Below are 27,995 nucleotides of genomic sequence, written 5' to 3'. Positions count from 1 at the left end.
CAACCATTTAATGGTCTTGGCCTGTGCCCATCACTGTAGTGGCATCAACTTTCAGTCTCTAAAATTGAGTTTACTAGGGAATTAACAGTGTATATGGGGGGAAGAGGATAGAGGCCTTTTCTGGGTTTATGCATAGATATCCCTACATTACCAGCACGGCATTTTCAGTCCAGATTTTCTCCAGCTCAGAAGCCGCGTGTGGAATGCTAGCTGGTAGGCAGGATGTCCTTTCCTTCATTCCCAGTCAACACTGTGACCCATCCTGGTTAGATAACATCAGGCCTGTGTCTTCCCCTCTCCTGGTAATGTTTGATGCCTTGTTTGAAATACTTGGGTGCTGCCAGGAAGATTTTTTTGTGGGATGTACACCAAAACTATCTTGTTTAGCTCAGTTGTTATCCTTTTTGGTAGAGATACCAAGCACTGAAAGAACATGGGAATGAACCTTCTTCTAGGAAGTACTCTAAGGATCATTAGTGAGAAGTATGGTAGATTTTATGTACTAAGGTTCATAAACATGCCTGAGAGCAGGGAACTGTTTTTAGCTTTGTGCCTTGGTAGAGTATACTGGTGTCCAGCACTACTATTTTCTTTTTCTCTCGTAGTGAAGCAGCAAAATGCATTTTTTGCCTTTTTGAAAAGTAAACCACTGCTTTAATCATCAAACTTCTGATAGAATGTTCTTGAATCCTTATGTTGCTTGCATATGTAAGTATATATGTAAAAATATTTAGGTGTATATATACAAACACATGTATTTCAGCTATCTCCTTTAGACATGAGGAATACACCACTCCTAATCAGACTGAAAAAAAATCCCAAAAAAACAGTTTCTTGACAGAGTTGCCTGAGGCTTTTGCAAAAGAGGGACTCTCAAAACATATTTTAAAAATATTTTTAAAAAAGACAGATTTTCCAAATCTCAGGAATAGATTTTCAACTGCCTGATTTGGCTTGAAATGAGTTGGCTGAATCAGTTTCTTTTTCTTTTAAGTAAGTCTATAGAGCTTTGATGAATCTGGCTCATTGTTTAGCACTTATCTCATGAGTAAAGCTTGAGAGGTTTGGCTTGAAACTTACCAAATCACATCTTTGGAAAATGGCCCAAGCCTATTGATTTATCTACCAAAAAAAAAAAAAAAAAAAAAAAAATCCAGAGCAAAACACAACTAAAAAACCCTGATCCAGCTTAGTGAGTAAGTCCCTTGCAGATCTATAGAGCCCCTACTGAATGAGCACATCTATTTCTTACCATTTGTCAGCCTTGCACTTCATGGAACTGTAGGGCTGAGAGGGATTGGGAGAGGTCATCCAGTCCCAGCTTCAATCCAGGGATCAGCTGTACCAATGTAATTTCTTTCAGATAATAGTCTGACTTCTTGAAGTTACTCAAGACAGGAGACTTAGAACCTCCCAGTCTGTCTGGCCCAGGGTATTGCTGTCTCTGCCTTTAGAAAATAGCTCGTGTGTAGTCTTTCCTGCATCAGTTTTCTCTCACTGATTCTTGTCCTAGCCACTGCAGCAAAAGGAAATATGCTGTTTTCTACAGTAAATGTTTTTGCGTTTGAAGAGTGAGATCACATTCCCTTGTCTTAAACTTTCCTTTCAGTGTATGGGACTCTTGTTTCCACTGTGTTTTTCTAAAAATATTTTACTGTTTTGTTGCATCTCTGGAACTACTTACAGTAGAATCATTCACATTTTAACAGCCTTGTCTTCTACTTAAAAACAGATGCTTTTCCCTTAACAACAGTGATATCTGCAGCAGGTGCATCTGAGATGCTCCTGTAAAGCTCTAATCCCAAGTGAAAACAGTCTCTGGGTGGCTCAGACACCATTTTATAAATGGTGCTGTGTAGGTTTGTTCAATTAACTTGCAGTTAAATCCTCTCTCATGCGTTTTCTGGTGGAAGAAAGGCTTTGTGTGCTGCTCTCTTTTGCTTAGGTACCTGGCAGAGGACAAGTTTTGGGGCTGCTCAGCTTTACTGAGCTCTGAGTGCAGAGCTGTTGAATTGCAAAATGGATTATAGTGCCTCCTGCATATCCAAAGAATTTTCAATAAAGTCTGACTACAGAATATCTTCTTAGCAGGAGGAGGAAAAAGAAATGTTGAGTTTCCAAGACAAGGAGTTGGCAGAGGGGAAGCCTTTGAAATTTAAGGTGCTCGATCTGGAAGTCAATGGGAAAAAATAAACATTAGACCTCAGGATGTCAATTTTATGAGTCAGGTTTAAAAATTACTCAGTCCCCTAAGCATGATTATTTTAATATGTGTAAGGTAAAGAGGGCAAAAGATTTAAAATCATGATCCATTTCCTTTTATTGTCTTTAAGGAATAAAAAGTTTGAACAAGCTGAAATAAGGTAACCAGTATAATGAGGATTATGCTTTTCTGTATGTTATGAATGTAATAAATCCTCTGTTAAAAAGGTGTTATCAAGTCAATCTTTCTGCTTTATTAGATGACATTTAGTAGAAATTGACCTTGATGTCAGTCAGCACTTTCTGTTCCTTTTACTGTGTTTTGGGCTACTTGATAAGAGAAAAGCCTCTTCCCCTTAAAATTATTTTTTCTCCCTTGTTTCTTGATTTTAATGTTTTGGGGTTCTCGCCTTGTGACCACCAGAAAGAATGTATGAGCCAGCTGGGTAATCTGTTTGTGCTCATGAACTTGATGTATTTTCACAAAGCAGTGAAGTAATCTGAAGCAGAGAGCAAAGACAAGGAAGTTGGTTCATTTGCTGCACACCACTGCTTTTTTTGGAGCTCTGCTGTAATAACTGTAATAACAGTTGTGAATACCTGGTGATTTTTCCCACCTGTGCATCTGAGAGAGGCTGGAGATCAGTCTAGGGTATAGCGCAATAGAGGGCTGTGCTATACTGCCAAAGGAAGACAACTGTGCAAGACAAGATGGCAGTGATGGACAAAATTTCCAGTTGATCATGATAGAATCTTCATGTGGTAGAGCTGTTTTCTTTTCACCCTCCTTCCCTACCCTTTCCAGTATAGGATTTTGAACAAACTTCCCCATCTTTGGAAGTGCAAAGTGCTTCTGCAGTCAAAAAGTCAGAGTAGTTGATGGCAGGTGACAGCTGCTGATGAGCAACTCAACCCCATGCTTCAGTGCAGAATTTGAGTAGAATGTCACAACACAGAGGTGCTATAGAAATTTTATGGAATTAACAACCACTGCATATCTTGTAATAAAAAAACTAAAGTTCACGTGGTGGTGGGAAAATGATGGTCACCTCACTAAACATGAATGTTGGGGAACAGGCATCATCCTTGCACATCCTAAAAGTGCAAAAGAGTAGGTCAAAATTCAGAACTATTCTGAATTTTCTGCATCCATTCTGAGGGAACTCTTTGGAGACTCCTGTAAATACAGGATATTAGCTTGTATTATTTCTGAGAAAGATGATAGAAATAAAAAAAAAATTAAAAAAAAAAAAAAAGAAAGCTCTGAGATTTTGTCAAAGCCAACGTGAATTAAGGTGCAGCCCATTAAAATGGTTGGCTGTGTTAAAGCTGACTGGAGGACTTGCCACAGGAATTGTGGTAGGAAATAGCTCTTCATCACCAGCAAAAGATCAGTTTGTACTGTTGCAGTTTCCTTTTTTGCTTTCTGATTTATCAGTTCTCTGTCGGGTAGTCTTTTGAACTGTTTTGATAAATAATTGTACTTGTGAAGGTTAATGGAGTGTCAGTCCCTTATTTACTCTCAAGTCAAATGCAGTGCATGCTAGTCAGAAGTGTAGGTCGTGCTTCATGACTAGCTGACCTTAATGCTTTAAAGTGTGGTTATAGTCAGATAAATGACTGTAAAAATGACATTAAAGGGTCCTATGTTTTCTGTCTTGTTGTGGCTTTTGAGGTCAAATTTAGTTGCATAAAAATATGATATTTCTATTAATTGGCTATAATGCTATAACTTAACCCAGGACTTGAAAATATGCTGTGTCTTTTTTTGCTTCACATCATCCCTAGTAATAAACACTTTGCAAATGGTACTTAACTACTTTGTTGATAATATGTCTGCAAAGCAGAGTCCAGTTCCTTCTTTTGTAGCTGTATTTAATCTTCAGTGCTGAGGGCAGTTAAAAAAAAGTCATTAAAGCAAGCAGATAGACATGACTCAGAAAATACGTGGGAAACAAATACGTTGAATGTAGGTGACATTTTAAAGTCACTGTTCTGTTATCCCCATACGTAGCTGGACATTCTTCTGTTACCGAAGAACAACACAGATACTTTAATCTAAACTTCTACTAATTTGTGTCAATCTCAAATTAATTCAGCTTTGCAGTCAGAAGAATGACCAGCAATTTCCAAAGGTATTTGTTGCTGTCTGTTTTCCAGTTGATTCTCCTTAGTGTCTTCACTGGATATTGTGTTTCTCTTCTGTAGTGCTTAAGCCCTGAAGTAAAATTTAAGATTAACTACTAAAATTTGAGGCATTTTAGCAACTAATTCTGGCCGTATTTTGTTTATCGCTGTGCATAATCTGAGGTCTAAAATTATTCTGTTACTTTCAAGGAAGAAAGTTTTACTTTGTATTGAAGTGAAAAATAGCTGATATGAAAACTAATAAACAACAAGGGCTTGAAGTCAAATGTGTTGAGGAAGTAAGATTTCTAGAACACTTTAGTCTTCTGAAAATGTGAACCCATTGTTCACTGAAAATAACTTGTGGAGTTAAATGCAGTTTGCTCATAGGGATCTTCTGAAACTCTTGCTGAGTTGTTCAGTGTTCTGGCCAGCTCCTGTAGAAAACAAATGTGCTGAAATCTGGAAAAGCATGTTGATAATCAAGACCTTAGTGGAAAAATACAAAAAGATTGAGTATTTTAGGCAGTTCTCAGAAGTTCTCTGTTCAGTCACTGGAAATATAATTTTGGTACTGCTGTTTGATTCCATGGGCCTTCCTAATCCCAGGTTTTCTCCTTTGAAGGGGATGTTTTGGCTGATTTGGGTAATTGTGGATGAACATGGGGCTGGGTTCAGGCCGGTTCTGAACCGTTCCAACTGGATCCAACCTCATCAGACTGATTCTGACTGGTTCTGACTAGCTCAAACTTGTTTGAACTGGTCACACCCAGTTTAGATCTGAAGTTGTGACATAGTGTCATTGTAACATCTTTTGACCCTCTATTTTTGAAAGTTTCTCTGAACCTGAAATTACGGGATGCTCTGTAATGTGTGAATAACAAATCAAATAAATCGAAGTATGTTGAGAAGAGCATTATATAAATGTGTGAGTGCAACCTCCAGTTCTATCAGAGATACTGTGAGGAGGATTGGGTGCCTTCAGAGGGACCAGTCTTCCGTGTCTTACGTTCACCTCCTTGTAACATACAAATAAGTTCTCAGCATAGTTCCCCTGTGTAATGTCATGTGCATGATTTTCACTTTTACTTCACGTAATTGAATCTGTCCAGGCAATTTTTTTTTTTCAAAAAAGTCATCCCCCTATATATGTACATCTGAAGATTAAAATAAGTGAAATCAAGAAATTTTACATAACTCTTTTGAGTATGCTCAAGTATGTGTATTGTAAGTGAAGACACTCATAGGCCGGAATAGAAGGGAAGAGGAAAATAAGAAAACCCTTCAAAATACACTGTAATTTCTTTTAATGTATGTGAATACCTAAATATATATATATATATATATATTTAAAGTGTGACTCAAACCCAAATACCCTGTCTTTGTGTTCACCCCCTGTCTGTGCTCAAGGTCTCTAGATGCTCAATAGGAGCTTTTTAATTATTTTTCCCTGTTTGATGTTGCTGAGTATAATGAGTGCATTGCGGAGAACATTCTGTTAGAAACCTTCTGTACATCAGCTTAGTGCTGGTAGGCGCAGTGATACCTGGTTGGATCACGTCATGAGACCCAATTTTATTAAATTTAAGAGAAGAGAGATTTTGTAAAACCATGCTCTGTTAGTCAAGCAATGCTTCCTTGCTGTAAAGCAGCCTTACATTCTTTCCAGTCAAAGTGGAGAAAATTGTGCCTTTCTTATTTGGGTTGGGCAATTCTGTGGGTTTTTCAGCATCACTTCATGATGACTGAAAACTACAGGGAATACTCAGAAATCAGTGATTCAAAGAGGAATTTGGAGAAGAAAGGCTATTTCCAGCAAAAGTTATTCATTCTCTGCTGATGGTGGGTAGTTGGCTGTGACTATAGAAGAATTGATGTTCCTTGGGGTTTTTTTAGTTTGTTTGTGAACATGACGTACATCAGTGCACAAAACTAATTGTTAAGGAAAATACGTTGTGCACTTAGTCATCTACAGGAATTTGATTTCTTTAATGAAATGGTATAAGAGAATGAGAATGAACTGCTGTAAAGCTAATAAAGATCATTTGTATTACTCAGAATAATTTAGGTAAGTGATGAGAAAAGGGAGGGAAATTAGCATTTCTGTACAGTTTGCTTACTATGTAATTCTTAATCAGAAATGTCACAACATCTCTTGATATCATCTTATCACAAAGGTCTCTTCATAGTAGGCAGTGTATGCTGCTGACTGCAGTTTACAGAAACAGAAGAAAGAATAACTCATGTGCAGAGTGAGAGCAACTGTGAATCTGTCATAAATTAGAATTTATTAGGGTATTTTGCATCACTCAGCCACAGTCTATACTGGTGAGGTCTGTGTACATTTTAAATGTTGTTTAAGCTCTGCTTGGGTGAGCTTTAGAATGGGACTTAAATGGTAAAATGACATCATGCTGCTCCCTGGAGTAGACCATAATGTTACCATTGGAGGTGTAGTGAGACCCAGAAGAGCGAACAGGGAATTGGTTCTTGATAACCCTTGGATGCTGAATGTGCTCTGCCTTCCTTATGCTTTGGAACCTGGCAAGTCAGCTCATTCCATTTCCTGACTTGTCCTATATACAATACCACAGAGATATTTTGTGGGGATTAATTTAAAAAATTCTGATTAACTCTAACCCATCTTATATTTATGTATCAGTGTTACATTGATTGACTTCTGTCATATTAATTTTTAATAATTATCCTGATATATTGGGCATTTTTGATCAAATACTGTCCTTTGAAGTATGCAAGATCCAAGTAAGTTTGATTCCTACTCTGTAACATGTTCTGTGGATCTTTCTGTAAAAGGATTTATTCTCTGTTTATGAGCACAGAATGTATATATTCCTTTTCTTTTTATATCCTGTGCAATCTTTCCTCCAAAGGTGAGAAAACTACTTTGGTTTACACCAGAACTCCAAATTCCGTTTCACTAAAATTTTGTAATGGTTGTAGATAGGAAGAAAATCAAGTTATAAAAGAGCAGAATAGGTGAAATAAATTTTGGAGGGAAAACTGTTAAAGAGGATTAAACCAGTTACTGCTTGGAAAAGTCCTGTAACATTACTTAAGAAATGTGAGAGAGTTAGTAGTAGATAAAGCAAATGAAGTCTGTGATTCTGCAGGTAGCAGGATAGAGAACTTGGGTAAAAGCAGATCCATGAGTCCCTTGGGCTGGATGATACTCATTGCAAAAATAAATAAGACTAACATTCTGAACCAAAAGAATTTCATTTTTTTAATTCCTCTTCTTATGCTGTAGTAAACTCCGGTGGAGACAGTGAGGCTATTTCTCAAGTAGCTATTCCATTTTAATAAAGTTATGTTTTCTGGCCTTTCTTGAAAATGAAAACTTCCAGAAGACTGCTTTCAGAAGAAAGAAATAGTGTGTTGCTAATCTCTGTGGAGGCAAAGACTACTTTGATGGTTATCATCTTGTAAGTCTCGTTACAGTCTTTTGAAAAGCAGAAGAACAAATACAAAGTAAAAGTAGATAAGTAGATGTGAACTGAGAAGGCTCATGAAAAATACACAACGTGTATAAAGCAGAACACGATTATTTAAGAAGTGTAGCGGATTTAGCCGAATACCCACCTTTCACAGAATCCTAGCATGCCTTGGGTTGAAAGGGGCTTTAAAGACTGTGTTCGGAGCCCCTGCCATGGGTAGGGGCACCTTCCACTACATCAGGCTGCTCCAAGCCCCATCCAGCTTGGCCATGAACACTTCCAGGGCTGGGACATCCACAGCCTCTCTGGACAACCTCTGCCAGTGCCTCACCACCCTCACAGTAAAGAATTTCTTCTGTGTATCTAACCTAAATTTCCCTTCTGCCAGTTTGAAGCCATTAGTCCTTGTCCTGTCACTACAGCTCCTGCTGAAGAGTCCCTTCGGATACTGAAGGTGCTTTGAGGTCTCCACAAAACCTTCTCTTCTCTGGCTTAAACAGCCCCAGCTCTCTCAGCCTGTCTCCATAAGGGATGTGCTCTACTGCCCTTATCAACTTCATCACCCTCCTTTATGTAGGATGTGTGTAAGATTCCTTATAATACATGAATGGGCTGAGATCTTTAAAAGTATAAAGAACAAATGATTCCCAAGTGATTGATTATTGGAAGTTGCATCGTTTTCATTCTGGGAGTATGCATGCATTGAGCTGTGCTTCCTTCATGCAGTCTTTCAAACATCTTGTTTGAATGTTCTAGGTAAAGTAGCTATAAAAAAAAGTAATGGATTAAGGTTACAAATTGATACAGCTGGAGCAAGTAATCCAAAATACAACAAAAATCTAGATCATCAATGAGAGAAAGGCACTTAGAAGAGAGTAATGCTGAAAATTGCTTTGGTGTGTTAAAACAAATTGGATATGAGCTTGTCTTGTGGCAAGACAACAAAAAAGGCAGTAACAAGGTAATGTCCTTCCCGTAATTCTGCTAAGATTGTATGGGAAATAATGTGTTCAGTTCTGGCCATGTTGGAGAAAGAAACAACCTGGATGGATTTCAGATTCAAGAAACACATTATTAAAGAGCTGTAGGAGCTCACCTGTAAGGGAAGACAGGGAGAGTAAAGCCTAAGTATGGTCAGTAATAACAAAGTAAGTATATGCCAACTGTTCCAAAAAGACATGGGTGGTACAAGCTCTAACAGGGATGAAGAACAGTCCAGTGCACTGGAAGAAGCAGCTGTATAAGAGTTGTGGTTTGAACAGGAGTGAAGGTGAGGCAGTGTTTCAGAGCAGTAAAAATCTGTAGAATATTCATGAGGAGAATGGGAAGCCTCACTGTCTTTCTGAGACATTCTGCTAGCCAAATTAAAACACGTGGGACCCCAGCAAAAGTGTGGGCACACCAGGTGTGTGCCCTTCTGTTACTTTTGGTATTTGCGGAATCACCTTGCCTTGGTATGAACATCAGCACAGGCCTTTGTGGGTGCAGGATGCTTGCTTTTCCTCCCCAGTTTGGAGGGTTGTTCTTTTCAGAGAAGATATCCTCCATGTGAACTTCAACACAGAGAAGGCAGCTTTAACTGTTTTAAATGTGGCTTTTCTTTACTTTCCTCTCAGCCACCCAGCCAAAGGAATGAAGTGAAATAATCTGTCTGGTACAAGTTTTTGTAGGCTACCAGAGAACAGATGAAGTAATCTGACATCCCTTTCCATCTGAAAACTGCAGTGAATTGAAGTGTGAAAGCTGGGAACAGTCCAGGAGCCACTGCTGGCCTATGGCATTCCTTTTATCCTGAGTTCTGTTCAGATAGTCCTCTCCCCTTCTTTCAAGGAATTAGCACAGACAATGGGTTTGTTTCATAGTAACAAAGCTGGTGATCAAACTGGCTTTGACACTCAACATAGGTTTTATTACACTCACAAGCCAGAGTTGTTGTATCTGGTTAGTAAGCTTGTATTTTTACAAAGATAATCGTTTTATACTGCATGATTTCCAAACTATTAGAAGGATTTAACGTATGCTGAAGCCTCTACCAAGCTGTTTTGATAAGCAGTCTTATTTTTTGTTTAGCAAGGTCTTACGGGCGATCTTTAGTCCCTCAGGGAAGAGCTCATAAAAGTCTTAAAAGTGCTTTTGCAGAGCTTTATTTATTATTTTTAAGCATGAAGATTGCTAGCACAAAGATAACAAGGCTCTTATAGTACAACATGTTCTTTGTTTTTGCAGGTTATAGCTAACATATTAGGAGTTCTCAGAATGCCAGTTTTGTTTGTTAAGTGTTTTGAGAGCAAATAGATGTAATCCTATATTGCGTTATTTTCTTAAAATTAGTTTAGCCTGAGAAAGAAGCAGTGGGAGAGATCTGGTCTGAGTATGGGTGTCAGGAATCATGTCACTAACCACATTTACCCACTGCAAAGTAGTTATTACAATTTTACTATATTCAATATCTAAGGATTTGCAAATTGCTTTCATATATGGGGAACACGTAGAAATGCAAGAAATGGGACAAAGAAGTGGGCTAAAAATAAAACCAAAATACAGACCACGGAAGAAAAAAAATTTAAAAACTCATGCTTGGCTTTCAATATAAAAAAATTCCAAAATTTCACTCACGACATTTTCTTAGATGTCTTTACTACAAACAGATCCGCAGTTTGCATGTAATTCTTTGATTTTAATCAGTCAAGTGGGGAAATGATGGGATAAGCAGTAAGAAATACTAAACTTGTGCTGTACGTTTGGGGATGGGCTGGAATGCAGAACAGCCAAAGGAGAAATGTTTGTTTTAAAGCATTGGTTATCAGATTGTGCTCTGTGCTAGAGATAGTCTGATAATGGTCTGGTGAAGAGGCACAGAGAGTCACCCAGTCACACTGTGCTGGTTCCACCTCTTTATTTTCAAACACTTACAGTGAAGTCAGTGAGAATTAAATGAATATGTATATTATTGTGCATTTTCAGAAATCCCACTAGGCACTATCTGTAGATGCTTAAATCCTTGAAAAATCTGTTCCTATGCTCTCTAAATCTCAGAGGATAAAGTTAGAAATCGGTGCAAAACGGATTATAAGTTATTCCTTTTGTGTGAATGCGACCCAACAGTTTTTTGCGACTCATCTCTAAACCTTGTAAATGTTTGAATTTTTTTCTCTTGCTCGTGCAGTTGTGGCAGCAGTCTGAGTATGGTGGTATTTGGAAAAAACCAAGGTACATTTGAGTGTTCCTGTCAGATATTGTGGGGTGGCACTTGATATATGGGAGAATTCCCAATTTCCGGTTTCAGGTGATTGGGCTGTAGTGCCCCACAGAGTAATGTAAGGGTAATATAAGGGCTGAGTATTTATTGCATCAATAAAAATGAAAACACAACCGCTGTGAGGCTTTTGGCCAGTAATCTCTAGGCCTTTTATATCAATTACATAAAATGCCTCAAGCTGCAGGAAATATTCATTAATATCTCAGTTTACATATGGAGGAAAAAGGTAAAAGAAAGGAAAGTGTCTGATGTAGCAGAGTTCCTACGGCAGATGGTTGTCTTTTTGAGCTTTGAATCATTTTCAGCCAGGTTCATGGATATCGAACACTGGAAATACCTGTTAGTCTCCCCACTGAAACCTCTGTCAGTGTATCTTCCGCTTCATCAAAAAGAGGTCATTAATTAGATACAGCACTTGATGTCAAATAAATACAAATTGAAGTACAAGAGCTAGTAAGGATTTCTAAAAGTGAATAAAATTCCATTACAAAGTGAAATTTTAACATTTTAGAGGGAGAACAAGATGTCAACAGGATTATTTAAATCTAATAATTGATAATACCTCCAAGATACCGATCATGGAGTTCCAAATGCATCGTGTCAGTAAAGCCAAATCAATATTTGACTTGAATTTATTTCTCTTGATGGTAGTAGCATGGTCACAGTAAAAATATATAAAAAGTGCATCTCTATTCACTGTGTTTAGTTCACCTAATTCAGGTAGAAGTCTTAGTTCGCTGCCACAGTGACCTCTTCAGCTGACTCTTCTGATCCATTCACTTACTTCTTCACTCTCCAGTGCATTTGATTTCCTTGTCATCATTAAAACCACAGTCCTAGGAAAAGAAAGAATCGGTGTAAGGATAGTGGTTGGTTTGCATGGATCTAATTGCAGACCCATAAGCTTTGGATATACATCTTTATATGACGCCCTTAACCACTTCTATCCCTCTTTGGGTTATGTGTCAGTTCTTACTTCCTAACGATGTGTTTATCCTCTTCCACCTGTTTTTCCCTTCTGTGACCTTCCATACAGTCTCCTGTTTGCTTACTGTTTCCTTTTAAATCTCCTTGGGATCATTCTGCCACTGATGAGCAACTTTACTACTTGAAGGAGACTTACAGAGAGAAGACCTATCTAAATATAAGATAGATGGAAGGAAGTTCTAACATATGAAAAGCACAGTGTCCACTGGGATGCCTCATGGAATATGTGTTTCATCTTCCTGAAGGTGCCAGGTTGGAAGCCCACCATGAACCAGGCAGGTTTGTGGCAATCCCTGCTCGGCAGCCCCTGTGACACAGAATGTAGAAGGAGACAGTTGTCCAAATCACTTCAGTGATTTGATAATATGATTCCCATTGAAAGGTGATGGCACTCCTGAAGTAAGTTAATTACATTGATTAAGGCAAAGATTGTAAGTGGAAGGTTATGAAAAAATTAAAGATCATTCTGGCTTTGTGAATATTGCGTGTCTGTTTTGTTTCTTTTAAACATTAACAAATACTGGACATGTCAAGTTGAGTTTTCTCATAATTGCTGGTGGGCCTCCTGTGGGCAATGGAAGTATATCTACAGCTTCCAGATTTTCACTTGAAGTAGCTGTGCTGTTGAATCTTACACATAGATACTTATTTCCTAAAATATTATTGGAGAAAATAAATTTTTAAAAAATAGGAAACAGTACTAAATTGCTGGAGAATCATTTGTCTTCAGAAGAGCGAAGTATTCTCTTTTCTGATTATCTGTTATGTCATACTGTTACCAGCTTCCTGGTCACTATGGAGACTATAAAATAGATAGGCCTACGTGTCTAATGTAGAAAGCAGAGAAAAAAGCCCTGCCTTTGGTCTTCTGTACACAGTCTAAAAGAGTGAAGTATGGGCAAAATTCCAGCTTTGAAAAAAAGAACCTTTTTGGTTGCTCTCAGGATCACAGGCTTCTTAAAATCAGACAATATCTGTGCTTGTTTTAGAGACACAAGTATTTTATTCCAGGTGTTTCTGGCTGCAAAGCCAGCAGCTTGATTCTCATGATATCTTTTTTTTTTTTTTTTTCCTGCAGATGCAGACTTCATGCATACCATATGGTGGTAATTAACAGTTTCAGACTTAGTTCTCAGTTTTCTTCTGCTTCGATTCTTGGTTGGTTTGGGACAAAATTTTAATGTCACAGAAGCAGAGTGTCTGAGTTTAATTGCAGGAATAATGTGCATCTCTAGATGAGGAAGGAGAAGATGAGATCTATTTAGAGCACTAAGAGATATTTTGGAAATCTCACCGAGTACAACCTGTTTCTTTTCATTAAGCCTTTAAATGTTCCTCTGTGGAGCTGAAATAGGCCTCCCTTGGACCCTGGAAACACAGGGAGACAATTTGAAAGATACAGCTGGAATGAAGAGTTTCTTTTAACAGCACAATGTTTGCACTTTTTATGAGAGCAAGGGTAACATTGTGTAATCTTTAAAAAAGATATTGCTCAGTGAGGACAAGTCCATTGTCCAGTGACATGACTTTTCCTGTCAATCACAAAGGTGACAAGGGGGCTAGATTAAGTAAAGCTTGCCCAAGATTAACAAAGGAAGATTATTGACCTCATCCTGAAAGGGCAGAAGCCTGTTTTATCATTAAACCTTGGAAGAGGTATTTCCTCCATAGGTGGAAAGCTGTTTGGCAATATCGAGGCAACTTTCTTGTAAATGAGCAAGTCTTCCTGTGGATTCTAGCTTGGAACAGAAGCAGAAGACACGAAACGTGGGCTGGTCCCTTTTTTGTTGCTGTTGCTTGTGGGGGAAAGAAGGGCCCAGAGTGTTTGCCTCAGCAAGATCTGTGCAGATCCTGCCTTTCCGAAGTGGGAAATCAAGAAGCAGCAGCATCAGGTGTTTGGTGAGTACCATCCCAGCTCAGAGTTGGAGTAAATGTTGGGCCAGCACGCATTAGCAGAGCAATTCGTGATGCAAATGAGCGACAGAGCCCCATCCACCAAGCAGCTGCTGCCTGCATAAAACTGCTACCAGGATTAACAGTGCCAGAGGCTGGAATGTAATCAAACTTGAACAGGTGAAAGAGACTGTTCTACAGGAAAGGTGCTCACTATTCTGGTGGCTGAGAGATGGGTCTTGAGTGTGGCTTGATGGACTTAATTGTAAAACATCGGTAGTAGGTATTGATGTTCCTTAATACCACTTTAAAGTGTTGTTGCTTTTCTCTCAGTTCAACTGAAGAAAGTCATGTCGATTTGTCCTTTTAAAAAAAGAACTTGCTAAATCTGACTTGTTGGGAGGGAACTTCTTCTCAGGGGATTAATTTTAAACTGTTGCTGACATATCTTTCTTGCCATTAAGGATTTCTTTGAGCGTTTTCAGGGGGATAGTTAAACTCCTGTATGCAATATCAGAGGTTTTTATTTACTCAGAGTTTTTTGGCTTTATGCAGCCAGTGACACGAGCAGGTTTTATGTGGTGGAAGTATCCTTTCTTTTTGCTTGCTAGAAGTAAAAATCCAGATCCATTGAGAGCTTTTTCACGTCTCCAAGTAAAGGCATAAGAAAGAAGTAAAAGAAAGGGACATGAAGTGAAAGCCAAGATAACTGTTGCACGTTTCGCGTTGTTGTTGTTGTGAATGACAGAATAAAAGGATCCTGGGCTTGTGGGAAAGCAGATTCTGGAGCTGATATGCTGGAGGATACATGTGGAAGTGTCAGCAGCAGCAGAAGCTGGGCTGTGCTCTCATCCACCAGTAGAGAAAGGAAAGGATTCCTCTTGGATTGCGAATCACGCAATGGATGTGTGATTGCTACAGATCTTTCTGAATGAATAATTCACTGGTGTACTGTAATTTAGCCCACTGAGATGTGATTGCAGCTGTTCCCCTACTGTATATATGTTTTGATTGAGTCTTAAATCCCACAAGTGTATAAATAGCCATGTGTGTGATATGCAAACACTGCATACATGCACACCTAACCAAGTGGTCTAAAGAAACTTTTTTGGGGGGAGATGGTTTCTTGATTGTATATTTTAGTACATAATTTAACTTTAAAAAGAACTCTGTGTAGAATACTTCCCTTTCTTTCTTATCCAGCTATGAAATCTAACTGTAGTATTATAAATGCTTTTAGCCAACATTGTTGTAGGAGGGTTTCTCTGTTATTAATGAATTTATCATTCCAAGACCTTTATAAGAGATTACTTGTGCCTGTTTTACAGGTAGGAAACTGAAATGCAGAGAAAAAAAAAAAAAGTGGTTTTTTTCATGGTTTCAAAGTACATTTGAAAGAACTAGGAACTGAGTATTCAGAGTTCATGATGCTTTATTCACGGACTACTGCATTGTCCCCTTCACAGTTCCTTTACCACAGAAAGCAAGGCAGAGTTGTAAAAATACTTATTTCATTTGAAAGCCAAACAATTTGTGATTTTGAAAACCCTCTTATATTACCCTACGTAATCATTCAATCCTTGTGTTCTTATGCTTCTTCTCTGATAACAAACTGGCTTTATACTCTGAATATGTTTGTACATAAAAAAACCCACTTGCAGGTACCACAAATAAAAATGGAAACAGCAGTGGTGATACCTGAGGTTTAGGCAACTTTTACAAATACTTTGTGTCTGTGACCAATATGTGACACGCAGAAACAGGAGTGAAAGTCTTTGGGACCTGCTTTGGATTAAAGCAAGAAACTAGTTCCTGGTAAAGAGAAGAACCACACTGTTTCTATATGTGACTGATGGCATAGGTAGATTTAAGAACTGTAACTAAGGATGATATTTGGCTTATCTGTCTCAAAGTGTGAATAAGAAAGCAGCTTTCAAGATATTTCCTCTTTTAGCCTTATGTGTAGGAAAAAAAATTGCCACTTGGTGATAATGGCTTTGAATTTTAGATAAAATCTGAAGTGATGCTGAAGTTAACCATTTTGCTTGTTTGGATTTGTTTTAAAAATCAATTTATTCAAATCTGTATGTAAAAAAAATTGCATTTGGCTTCAACTAAGTTTTGGAGTCTGGTGTTAGCAACTAGGAATTTTCCAAGTGGAGAACAAAAATGGAGGGAGTTGCAAGAAAAAAAAGAAAAAGGAGCATTTCCGTTGATTTGAGTTGGAAAATTTTTTAGGGCTTGGTCAAAAGCTCATTGACGTCAGTAGAAAGTCTCTCATTAACATCGCTGGGTTTGGTTTTTGGGGCATATGATGGCCCAGATTGTAATCTCAGTTAAATCCGATTCTCTTAAGGAATTTATTCACTAGTATAACACATTCAAGCTGCTCAAAACTGTTTGCATTAAAAGTTTTCTTAACCATAGGTAATCTTTTTGCCACAAAAAAATACTCTGTGAAAACAAATGTATTTTCATTATTGCATGTTTTCCATGCAACTTTACTCAAATTTTATTGTAATAATTTGTAGCAAGTTATGTTCTGTTTATAAAAGTATATTTTTTTCTGAAATACTGTGATTTATTAGAGCAGAGACATCAAAATTACTAAAAAATATATGAAATTATAACACAGATCACTAAAAACTGTGTGTGTGCACATTTATAGATATATGTATCACCTTCATACCCTCTGAAATGAAATAAAAAAAATGAAAACAATTTTTAAATTGTTAAGACTTTTTCAACCAAGTCTGTAACTCATATCACAAGAAAATCCAGTGGCTTTTTTAAGAAAAAGCATTCCTTAAACAGCTGGAGGACAAAAATGTAAGGTAAGAGGATAGTGGAAAAAAAAATGGAAAATCGCATCAAAATAAAAACTGTATATGTTTACAGCATTATATTTTATGCAGTGTATTACTCTGCTGCAGTCTTTGTTTGGAGACATTGACCTAAGTTTTTCAGATACAGATGAGATATATATATGAGCAGAGGAAAAAGCGGGTTTGGGAAACGTGTACAGAAGGGTGGAGTATAACAGACATGAAGGGAGAAGGAATATGTGCAGAGAACGTTGCCTTATGTTGGAGGAGATGTGGAGGAGAAGGCTCTCACGTTAATGAAGGCAAGTTTGAAGATGCTGGAACCAGTTTTGCTTTCCATTAAAATTAATGAGTAGACCTCTGTGGACTCTCACGTGAGGAGGGTTGTGTGCACGTTCCAGGAAGTCACAGAGTTTTGCCATTGTGCTGCCAGGGAAAGTCATTAGGACCACCTTTGTGAAAAACAGTTTCTACAAGAAATGAAGGTTTAAGACAGAAGAGAGTAGAATTAGAAAACAGAAAGCAATTGCTTCCTCCTTTATAGATGGGAGAACTGCTTGAACTGTGAGTAAAAATATGTCATATGGTGAAGGACATTTAATGTTTAGTTGCTATTTTATTTCTTAAAACAACTAGCCAATCAAGGCATTAAGTACTTTATAAAGTCAGGAAATTAATGGTCCTTGTAAAAATTGAAGGTTTTTTTTAGAAAGAGAGCTGTAAAAGAACAAACAATTACAGGTAATCAATACCATTGTTATTAGGAAACCTATGAGAACAACACTTCTTCTCAATTAGGGAAAAACTGTATTTTATGTTTCTCTCTTGCAAGCTGATCTTTGTTCACTCCAGCCTGTAATCTTGGTTTATGCTTTATGGATAGGCTTTGTTCTGGGTGTTTTTGAAGCATTGCATGCCTTTTTTAAAGGTTTCAACAGAAGAACAAATAGCAATGAACTCAGAGAACAAAGGATTGTTCTTTCTTCCTTTCCGTCTATTTTCCCCCCCCCCTTTCTTCAAGAAAAGAAAGGAATGTTTCATCTTGCTTTTCCTCCCCTTTCAGGAAGTTGATGGCAATAAAGTGATGTCTTCATTTGCCCCGCACAACTCATCTACCTCACCCTTGAAGGCAGAAGAAGGTGGGCGTCAGAGTGGAGAGTCCTTGTCCAGCACAGCCCTGGGAACCCCGGAGCGGCGCAAGGGGAGCCTGGCCGATGTCGTGGACACCCTGAAGCAAAGGAAGATGGAAGAGCTCATCAAAAACGAGCCAGAAGGTAAGGCCTGGGAAGCTGGCCAAAATCTTCTGTGTTCTTTTCTTTTCCTCCAGATCCTTTGGATGCGTGTGCTTTCTAATCGTGCCGTTTTCTGCTCTGTTTGCTTTCCCTTGCTAGCAGAATTAAAGATCTTACGGTTCTTTCCTACGTTAGAGGTGAATTTTACCAGTGTCCCATCATAGCTAACGTTTTTAGCTTTTCCCAAAAAAGGGAGCCTAGTGGTCTTTTTGTTACAGTTTCAACCTCCTCAATATGCCTGCAGTAAGCTAGTTTTAATCACCTGGGGGCTTTTACACCACTACTCCCCTCACCCCATTTCTAGAACTAAAAGATGTATTATCATCAAAGTCAATGTTTGTGTGAAATGATCTAGTGTGCGTGGCATTATTTGAAAGGTAAGAAGTTAAATTGGGAATTCATGAAAGCTTTTGTGTGGGACACATCATGGTCTGTTTATCTGCAGTGCAGGTGCTGTGCAGACAGAGGGAATGCAGGTGTTCCCTGCATTAGGTGTGGCCAGCAAGCTTCAGCTTTGGCTTGTAGGTGTCATTTCTGGAGAACAGGTGTCTTTCTGAGACCCTCTCTCCAGCTGGTGGTGTTAGGGCTTTTGCTCTGCGGGCTGAGACTAAGACCAAAGATTAGGATTTTTAAGTTTTTGCCTGTTTGGGGCAGAGTCAAAGTCCTGACTGGAAGATGAAGTTCTCATTATGCTCTCCATAGGCATCTGCGTGCATATTTACAGCTGCCTTTTTTGGGGCACTGCAAACCAATTGTGTGAACATACTGAGCCTTGTTTCCTAGTGCACAGTAATGAGACTCTGTTTTCATTTAGACTCACCTATCCTGCTATGGAAATACCTATTCCAAATGTTCAAAAGCAGGACTCTCAGGGTCCACCTCAATGCTAAAGCATGAAGTGACAGCACCTACAAGAAAATTTAAGGACAACCTGCATACTGGAATGAAAAGTATGGATGCAAACACGCTGGCACATACACGAGCATGACAGGATTGTAAATTAGGCTTTTCTTGACTGGAGCATGCAGTAAGGGTCTGCTGGGAAATAAATTCTTTGTCTAAGCATTTTTTTAATATTACTTACAGCATCTCTTTTGCATTTAGGTTGATGCAATGGTCAGTGCCGTCACATACCTTGTGCTTGTGGATGGAAGAGATTGAGGGGGGAATGGGTGGGAAGGAGACCAGGCTTTTATCTGAGAGAGGAAAGAACAAGGAGTTCTGGGCAATGCATAAATACTCTGTTGAGTATGAGGTTGTACAAGCTGCACAGACTCCATTAAGGAAAAGGCCACAGATAGACATGAGAATGGTTACAGAGCTTGTGCATTATCTCAGCTCTACTAAAATGAAAATATACAGTACAAACAAAAGATCTACAGCTTTGTGAAGAGATTGGGAGAGAGAGGAGGGGGAGCAACTGAATGTTGGGCTTTGCAAATGTGTGCAACAAAAAATCTTTTCTTCCCTCTAGCCATTGTTCTATTGTCTTTCAAAGGCCATTAAATTGAACAGCAGGTTGTGATGAAAATTTCATTAAGCCCTAGTTAAATCATTATGAGGGTGCCATATTCATGTCTCTGCTTACTCCCCATCCAGGAAAAAATGAATAGGAAAGAGTTGAGCTTTTTTTCCCTTTCTCCTTAAAAGCGAACTAACAAAAGTTCAGAAGTTAGAAGAGAATGGGAAATGGGACATGAAACAAAAGGAGGCCAGAGAGGTGAGCTGGCTAGGAAGAAAATTAGACTTGCATAAGAGCATTGAAAGGTGGTGAGGGACAAATACATCATTTTGACAAGCCTCCCTCCCCCTTCCCTTCAGCCAACATGGTTGTTTTTAGAGTGGCTAATTAAAAAATATATATTTCTGGGTGCAGATGGCTAGACTGTTCTTAGAGGTCCTCTGCAAATATGAGTTCTTTTCCCTAAATGAGATATATACTGATGCCACTCAGTGTCTTCTCTGTTTGAACTTCAGCAGAAAATTATTGTCATGTCTTCTTCATGTAGTGCTAAAGTAAAATTGTCAGTCATCACTGGTTGCTAGTCAGGTAATTAGCATATTAATGAATTTCCCTGTGAATAAGGTGTTACAAGTGGGAATCTTTGATAGTACATGTAGGTAAAAATGCAGCAATTTGTGATAAATGCATATTTCAGTAATGATTTTTAGTCTTGCTAGTTTGTAAAGCTTTGTGGGATGAAGATCAAGAATCTTGGTTAAGCTTTGCTGCATTATGTCAACAAGAATAATATAATACTTTATTTCCCTTCGGGAAGAAAGGGAAACATTTGCACCAGTAGTTGAGGTTTAATTAAATCAATTTCCTGTGAATCTTTCAAAGACCAGATATGAGCCAGATTCCCATTTCTCTATGTACTCAAAAGTTTATATATTATTTAACTTGTACAATGGGCTGTGTTTGCTCTTCTTTTATTGTTTGAAATAGTCTTCTGAATTGCTGTGGGAAACGTGCTTTTCAAGCATTCTCTCAAATGGCCTGTTTCTTCAAAATCAGAAAAAAGGGAAGGGCTGCATAGGCAACTTTAGGTCTCAATTCAGACCCCATATCAGTCTGGGAAAGGGCTTCTCTTTTCTGAAACTGGCTTTAAGAACAAGTGAGGCATTCCAAACTATTGATAACAGCTATGACTCTAAAAAACTTTATTGATACAAAGGAAATGGTTTTCTGTGTTTGTTAGAAAATAAAAATTAGTAATTTTGTCAGTAAAGAACAGGAATTTTTACATTTTAAACACACTGCTCAGAGTGCAGCAATGCACCCATGAACATGTGCACATATGTAAACACACCCCTGTACTCACACAGAGGCTGATATGGAAAGCATCGCCCTTCGTATAAATGGTTTTCATGTGGATTTGTTGTACATATACCCTTGGTTAATGTGCCCTGTAGGATCCCACACTACCTGCCTTTCATCAGTTACTCTTCCTCCTTGGTATGAGGGTTTGTTGTTTTGGGTTTGTTTTTTTTTGGGTTTTTTTTGGGGGGGTGAGGGAGGTTTTTTTATAGGGGCTTGTACTTAACTCTAAAGCTCCTTGCTCTTTTTATCCCCCCCCCCCCCCCCCCCAATTTTGCCATTTTCCTGCTGCTGGATGAAAGTATGTGATTGACAATGAGTCATGCTGACACAGAGACATAAGTGTTTCGGTGGATCTAAAACTTGGGGAATTTTACTCATTACTAATACAGTGCTCATTTTTCTTCTCTCAAATTCTGTGGAAAATCCTTACATGCAGCTTTAGTATTAGGGCCCCCAAAGGCATAAACCTATTACTGAAGTCACACAATGTTATTTTACATGAAACATTCTGTCCTTTCTAACTTGAGCTTCAGAAGAGGAGTCAGTCCCCTTTTATTCCTGGTATACAATAATGAAGATAATGGAGTGGGTTTGGAGAAGCCTTATACACTGTGACAGACCTCAAGCCCTTGCCCTGAGGGTCGTCTGCCGACCATGGGATTCCTTTTGCAGCTAAAATCATTAGGAGAATGAGATACAGGCATGTTTTTCTTCTGTTTTCTTCAGGCATCAGAGGATGGCAGAGACTCTCTGTCTGTCTGTTCTCCTCATTTATAGAAATGAAATGGAAATCTCTTTGAAGTCACTGAGCTTGACACAAGTTTGTGAAAGAAAAGACCAAAGCAGCCACTTAGCTTTTCCTTGCACTATTAATGTGATTGGATTGCTGTATTTTAATTCATGGCCTGTGCTTGTGGAAAATTAAATCTCTGAAATCTCTATAGCCTTTCCCCTAAACGTATGGCTTGGCTTCCAGAAAATAAAGAGGCAAACAAGTAAATTCCGTCCTATTTTTAGGGTAAGCTAGAGTATTCTTTGTCTCTTTATATCTCCTAACTTTTCATTACAAATCAATCTTCTTTTTTCCACTTTGGCAGCATATGGTTTTAACAGGTTATGTATCTGTTCATCTTTAAAACCCTTATTGTGGGTCTTCTGAGGCTAGATCCATGTTATAGTATGGAATTCTTAGGAATTCTGTATAAAGAAGGATCATATGAACATCTACCTGATGATAGGGACTGAGCACATGAGCTTGTGCTGTGGGTACAGTCGTTCATCTGCATGGCTTGTTCTTCCTTGGTAAGGACCTCAGAAACTCAGTTCAGTTGGGCTGTTTAAATGAATACTTTGAATTTTTTCCATAAGGACATGTGCACAGATATACGCGCACACACACACACACATATATCACGTGTTGTATGTATTTAGACATAAATATATATGAACACACACCCGCATTATTCATTTATTGTGTTTCTTATTTTTCTGCTCCAAAATTTTGGTCTTATAGTCCTTAGGTCTTCAGAGGGGGAGCAATTAATCTCAGCTGTTTAGTAAGAAGGGAATACGTGTGTTTGCAGAGCTTTAACAGGCAGTGTGAGTGCTAGAGCTTCATGTATTATAGTAGGCAGCAGTGCTATAAGTAATTACTTGTCGTGAAAAAAGGGATGAGAAGAGCCTCTTGGGCATGATTTTTGTCTTCTGAACATCCCCCAAAGGCTGTTTGTGTTTGATGTTTAAGTTTACCTTATAAATCACAACACCTGTTAATGTGGTAATTTAAATGACTGTTGTTTAAGCAGTTCTGTAATCTATAAAAGTCAGCCATACTGAATTCAGGCTCTCTAGTTGAAGTATCTCCTAACATTATCAAACTTCTAGTCAGAAAATCTTGTTAAAAAAATCAAGATGTCTCCCTCTTTTTAAGCCAGAGATTCCAAAGCAGGCCATTCATGGGCACAAGAAGGGTGGCCTTTGAAATGCAGGCTTTTGTTTCTAAATCACATCTGATGAGATAGGAAGAAATAAAGTGCACAGATTCGGGAAAGGCCTAAGGATACTGTAATTGGTTGAGGTTTAAAATTCTTTTATTTGGTTCTTCACTGCCCCTTTGACAGAGTACGTGTTGAAGAGGCTTTGTAATGCTTTTCCACTGAAGGACAAGCAAGGGTACTTTGCAGCTGAGTACTTTCAAGTTTTGTTCGTACACTCGTGCTGCTGTGGGAGGGTGCTTCAGGTGCCTTGTGGTTCCATGTTCATCTCTGCAGTCTGTCACCAGAAAACGTGTCTTTTCTTGTAGAGCAGGCCAGCATCAAACTTCTGTGTGCTTCTTTCGAAGACCCTGCCATATGGAAATAGGCCTTCATATACTGCTGATACAAATAAAAAATAATTAAAACATTTGAAAGTTTATTTGTGAAATAGGCCTGTGTGAAGAGAAGGGCCTGTTAAATACTGTAGCTTAAATTTTTATTAGCAAGTGCTTTAACTCTAGAACAGAGGTAGCCTAGTTTGAAGCCTTGCCAGCTCTGACTTGCTCAAAGTGAAGTTTATTCATTTCGTTGCCTTCAGTTTTTAAGTGTTTTCCTTCCCAACAGTTTCGCCTGATAGTCACGGTTTATTTCAATGGATGTTTTCAAAATTTGCTTAGATTCCCTTCCAACTCTCTCTTCTTGCATCCTCAAAGGTTTTTAGCTTTTGGATTTTTCTTCTTCCTTTTGATAAAGGCATCTGAGGTGCTGATACAGCATCTTAAATATAGAAGAAAGCATTATGGTCAAGTGAGATACAGGAAACCAGTGCTTTTGGAGAGAAGATGCAGTCCCTCTCTCCCCCTCCCTGGTTCAGAATGAAAGTCTTCTCTGATGAATCTCTACAATTAAAATTTCTTTCTAGGTTATGTTCACTCCGTAATATTGAACAAGTAGGAGCCAAAGCAAAATGCTTTCTCTTTTCACTTCCCATCTTTACCAACACAACATATAAGTGGTTCAGGAAGGCAAAAATAATTATTTGGGCTCCTGTCTACCTTTTATCCCCCAGGTAGCCAGACTCCTCACCAGCTGTGATTCATTTCATTTAGGGGTTCTCAAAATTTGCTGTCGCTTTTGACCCCATGTCGTTCTGCTGTGCGTTTCCCCTGTTGTATTCCACCTAGATCAGTTTGCAGCTAGCCTTTGTTTTTTTTGTGTGCTCTTTCTCTTTTTAATTTTTTTTTTTTATTATTATTATTATATTTTCATTTCCCCCTCCCCTGGAAAAGCCATTAGCTTTCTGACCTTCATTTCAGTCCTTGGATAGCTGCTGCAGGAACCTCTGCCCCAGACTGCAATACCCAGATGTACGTGGGGGAGTGTGTGCCAGCTCTTTCCGCGCGCTCGTGTGCCGCAGCTTTCGGGGATGTCATTTATTCAGGAGTGAAGAGCAAGCCACCTGTTTCTCAGGCCTCTTGTCCCTCATATTAAAGGTTCAAGCCCTTGCTGAATGGTAACATCTTAATCTGGGCAACATGCACACCATTTAGCAGAAACCTATTTGTCGAGCTAGCAGGATTTGTGGGATTTTTTTTTCCCCTTTCTCTTACCCCTGAGGCGCTTGTCACGACCGTGCATTTTAAAATTAATCAGACCTCCCAGGCTTGTGTGACTGTGTGGTTTAACATGAAGAAGTGGATATCAAGTATTTGCCCTAATTAAATAGGCCTGCTTGGTTTTGTTCTAGTGGATGCTCGGTCTTTTTTTTAATAAGAGCTGCTTACGGAGGAGGCACGGCCAGCTCTAGAGTTAGTGGAGAGCTCACTTCAAAGTTTTCCTCACCACCTGCGCCCGGGATGCTGAGACCTGAAGGGCTCCCTGGTTCTTTCTGAACAGCACAATTTGTGGGAAGTGAGCGGAGGGGGAAGGGGGAAAAGCAGCCAAATGAGTGAGAGAGCGATGCGGGAAGGGGAGGTGAGGAGCTGGGACGAGCATGTGGATTGGCTTTTGAAGTTGATTAAGATGACCTGTCATCCTGTCTGATTAGCTTTAGATCTCAGTCTGTGCCATGAGCTATTCACAAGGCTGTCTTGTGTCTTCTGTTTACCAGAAGCAAGGGAAAGCCTCTAGTACGGCAAGGAGCAACATTTGCAGCAACTCCCACTTGCTTGTTTAGCTAATGAAGTAGCCTTGTAAAAACACTCCGAAGTTTGGAGCTGTTGCTTGGTTTTATTAGATACATGTCTGTTTAACATTGATATTTTTAAGGTGGTTTGAGGGTTGCCAGCTTTACACATCTGTATACGTCTCCTGCATAGTACATAAGCTGTACTGGGAAGGTAGAATTCCTTTCAGCATCTTTCCTTCTCCTACAGTTTAATTGTGTTGTGGTTTCTGCATTGCTTCAGGAGAAAGCATGCTATATGTGTATGATTTCTATAATGGATGAATTCAAAAAGTGCTCAAAAACCAAATAAAGGAGAGATGGGGGAAACTCTCTGCCCTAAGCACCCTAAAACCTGTTACACAGTAATTAAGGACTCATAGCATTTAGCAATTCAACAAGTTAATTTTAGCCAAAAAATAGTAGAAAATTTGGAACAGTCAACATTTTTAGACAAAATGTTTCTTTGGAAATGATATTTTTTGTTTTTAAATGTTTAAGATGATTAATCTGAAAGAGAAATGAAAACATTTCAATTAGGATTAAATAAAACACTTTGGGTCAGGTGGAAGCAGCTTTTCCCTGGACTTGGTTTGGCAGCTGAAATGAAAAAATGCAAACTAGTCAAACAAAAATGAGTTGCAAAACCTGGTGAGGTTTTGGGGGTGTTTTTGTATCTAATGACCTGAGAAGGACAAATGAACAGTTGTTTTGCAGACACTTAAATGTATCTGAATGTTACATGCTGTGGTTTTGAGGGCAATCTGTAATATTAGTCAGGAGAGCTTTCAAAATTTGATTTCCTCCTAACGTGCACATTTCTGTGCCTTCTGAAGCCTCAAGTCAGCAAAGTTTTGCAGCACCTAGGGCATTTCATTTTGAAGCAGATTTTGGAGCACGAGTACATTAGATGTACTTGGCCTGTCTTTGCAGCTGGAACCTTGGGGTCTGTTCTAGAAGCCCTAGAAATCCGCAGTTGGTATACACCAGAATTTTACTTTGCTCTCTATAAAAATTCTTGCAGCCCAGTACACAGTTAAAAGAAAAGCTCTATTTATTTATTTCCATAACAGTTCAAATTGCTGAAGTAAAACCCAGCAGGTGGGATGATACTCCATTGATTTAGAAGTTCATTGTACATCCATGCACTAACTCACTGCCATCTTTCTCTTCCTCTCCCAGTATTATTATTCCTAATTTATTTTTAATTTCAAACCTTGGCACAACCCAAATGTAAAGAACATATTGACACTGCCAAGCATCTGTCTGGTGCTTGACAGCATCATAGAAACCCTTCCAGTGTTTCTTCTGGGTTGCTATTGGTTATTTAACAACACAATGCAAACGGTGCAGTGTGGGTGTATGTGAAAAGGAAAGAAAGGTTGAGGTGGGGGGAAGGAGCCCTGCACGAGTAAATATGTCTTTCATCATATCTTTTGTTTGGTCTGTTTGCTGTGTGCTATTCAATAGTCAATAGAAGTTGTTTGACGGTTCTGCAAAAGGGTAAGAAACCTTTTCTTGAACTTCTATTCTCCTGCTTTTGTCTCAGTCCCTAAAGTTTTCTGCTTTTGTTTTTCTTGCCCCATTTTGTTGTCACCTGTCTGTTGTTTGGAGGGGTTTTGTTGCTGCTGTTTGGCTGATGTGAGGTAAGCTGATACTTACGAAATGCTCCTGCTTGGGGAGCTTTCTTGGACAGGTGAAGTGGACTTTAGAGAGCTTATGAAAGATTTGCTGTGCTGGTCTTTGGTGCAATAGAGCTCTTTCAAGCTTGTGTTTTAATTTATTTATTTAGCCAGAGGATGAAAGTGAAAAGTGAATGAAGAGAAAAATCAGGCTGTGGTTTCTGCTGAAGAATGCCCTGTTAGCACTTGTGCCACTTGGTAAGGCTCTCTGAGATGTTTAGCCTTGATTTAATTCGTATTTAAGATTTCTCCTCCCAGCACATTAATATAATGTCAATGCAGAATGCATTGCATGGTGTAATTACTGGAGAGAGCAGTAGTTGGGAAAACAGACGGTAATTGAACACATGGCTGTTTATTACAACAGGACAGTGCTCCTACGCTGGTATTTAGGGCATTAATAGGGAAGAATTGATTTGTTGTTTTAAGATGAATTCAATCACTGTTGCTTAGGCCTTTGTTTGTTCAGGCCGAGTTATGCTTTGTTTGTGTTATGTGCCCAAGAGGTTTACACACCACAGCGTGGCATTAGTCATGCAGAGGGCTTGGGAGCAGAGAGCCATTTACATGAACAAAGGACATTTTTCTTTTTGGCTCTGTTTATCTTCCTCTCCAGTTTTGTTACCCTCTAATCTATCTCCATCTCTCTCTCCCTCCTTCCCCCCCCCCCCCCCCCCTTTCCTTCCCACCCCAAACATTTCTAATCAATGCAGAGGTCCTCCCACTTTCTTCCTTCCTCCTCCTGATTCACCCTGCTGGAGACAAATGGAGCTGTGACTGACAGGTGGCAACACGGGGTTGTGCCATGGGGTAAAAGGTGTAAATAGGAGAGGTGGCTTCAAGGTTTTGCAAGGAATTGCTGGGGTTGGGGGCTGGGGGGAGCAGGAATTGCTTCCCAAGTGAGCAGAGGGGAATGAGCTGTTCCCTGCGCGTCTCCACTCTTGGAATTCTGTAGGACAGAACTTGTGTGCCTTTGTGGGTCCTGCTGGCTTGTGCTCTGGATGCAGGGCACATCCTGGGACTGGATGAGCATCCTGCCCTCTTCTCACTGATGCAGGTTGGAGGGAGGAAGAGAAAGCCATATGGCTGTAGTTGAATTCCTGGTCTCCCTGTTGTGAGCAGCAGTAGTTTGTTTTTTAGGCTCGTTGTGCTTGAGAGGAGTCTCATCTTGATTTATTTCTGAGTGTGGGAGAGTTAATGGACTCCTCAGGGTGATGTGGGCCAAATTCTGCTCTCAGATGCAAGTTCATCACTCCCACTGAATATGCAAGAGCTTTAGGAAGGCAACATTTGACCCAGTACAGGATTT

At 39.1% G+C, this 27,995-nt stretch overlaps 1 protein-coding gene across 11 annotated transcripts in view; it reads left to right on the top strand.

Annotated features, from left to right (window-relative positions):
* Window positions 1-27,995, top strand: part of SOX5 (SRY-box transcription factor 5) — a 455,968-nt gene that overhangs the window by 217,137 nt on the left and 210,836 nt on the right. For all 11 annotated transcript variants that reach the window (XM_066184389.1, XM_066184390.1, XM_066184391.1 and 8 more), the window contains one exon: window positions 17,812-18,022. In XM_066184389.1, coding sequence (XP_066040486.1) covers window positions 17,812-18,022 — 211 coding nt within the window. The remainder of the gene's footprint in view (window positions 1-17,811; window positions 18,023-27,995) is intronic.

The sequence above is a fragment of the Chamaea fasciata genome, unplaced genomic scaffold (assembly GCF_029207755.1).
Source record: "Chamaea fasciata isolate MVZ Bird 193981 ecotype frontalis unplaced genomic scaffold, bChaFas1.0.hap1 SCAF_5, whole genome shotgun sequence".
In the NCBI taxonomy this organism is placed as follows: Eukaryota; Metazoa; Chordata; class Aves; order Passeriformes; family Sylviidae; genus Chamaea; species Chamaea fasciata.
Note: the sequence above shows the minus strand (reverse complement) of the source record. Positions and strands in the feature narration are given on the sequence as shown.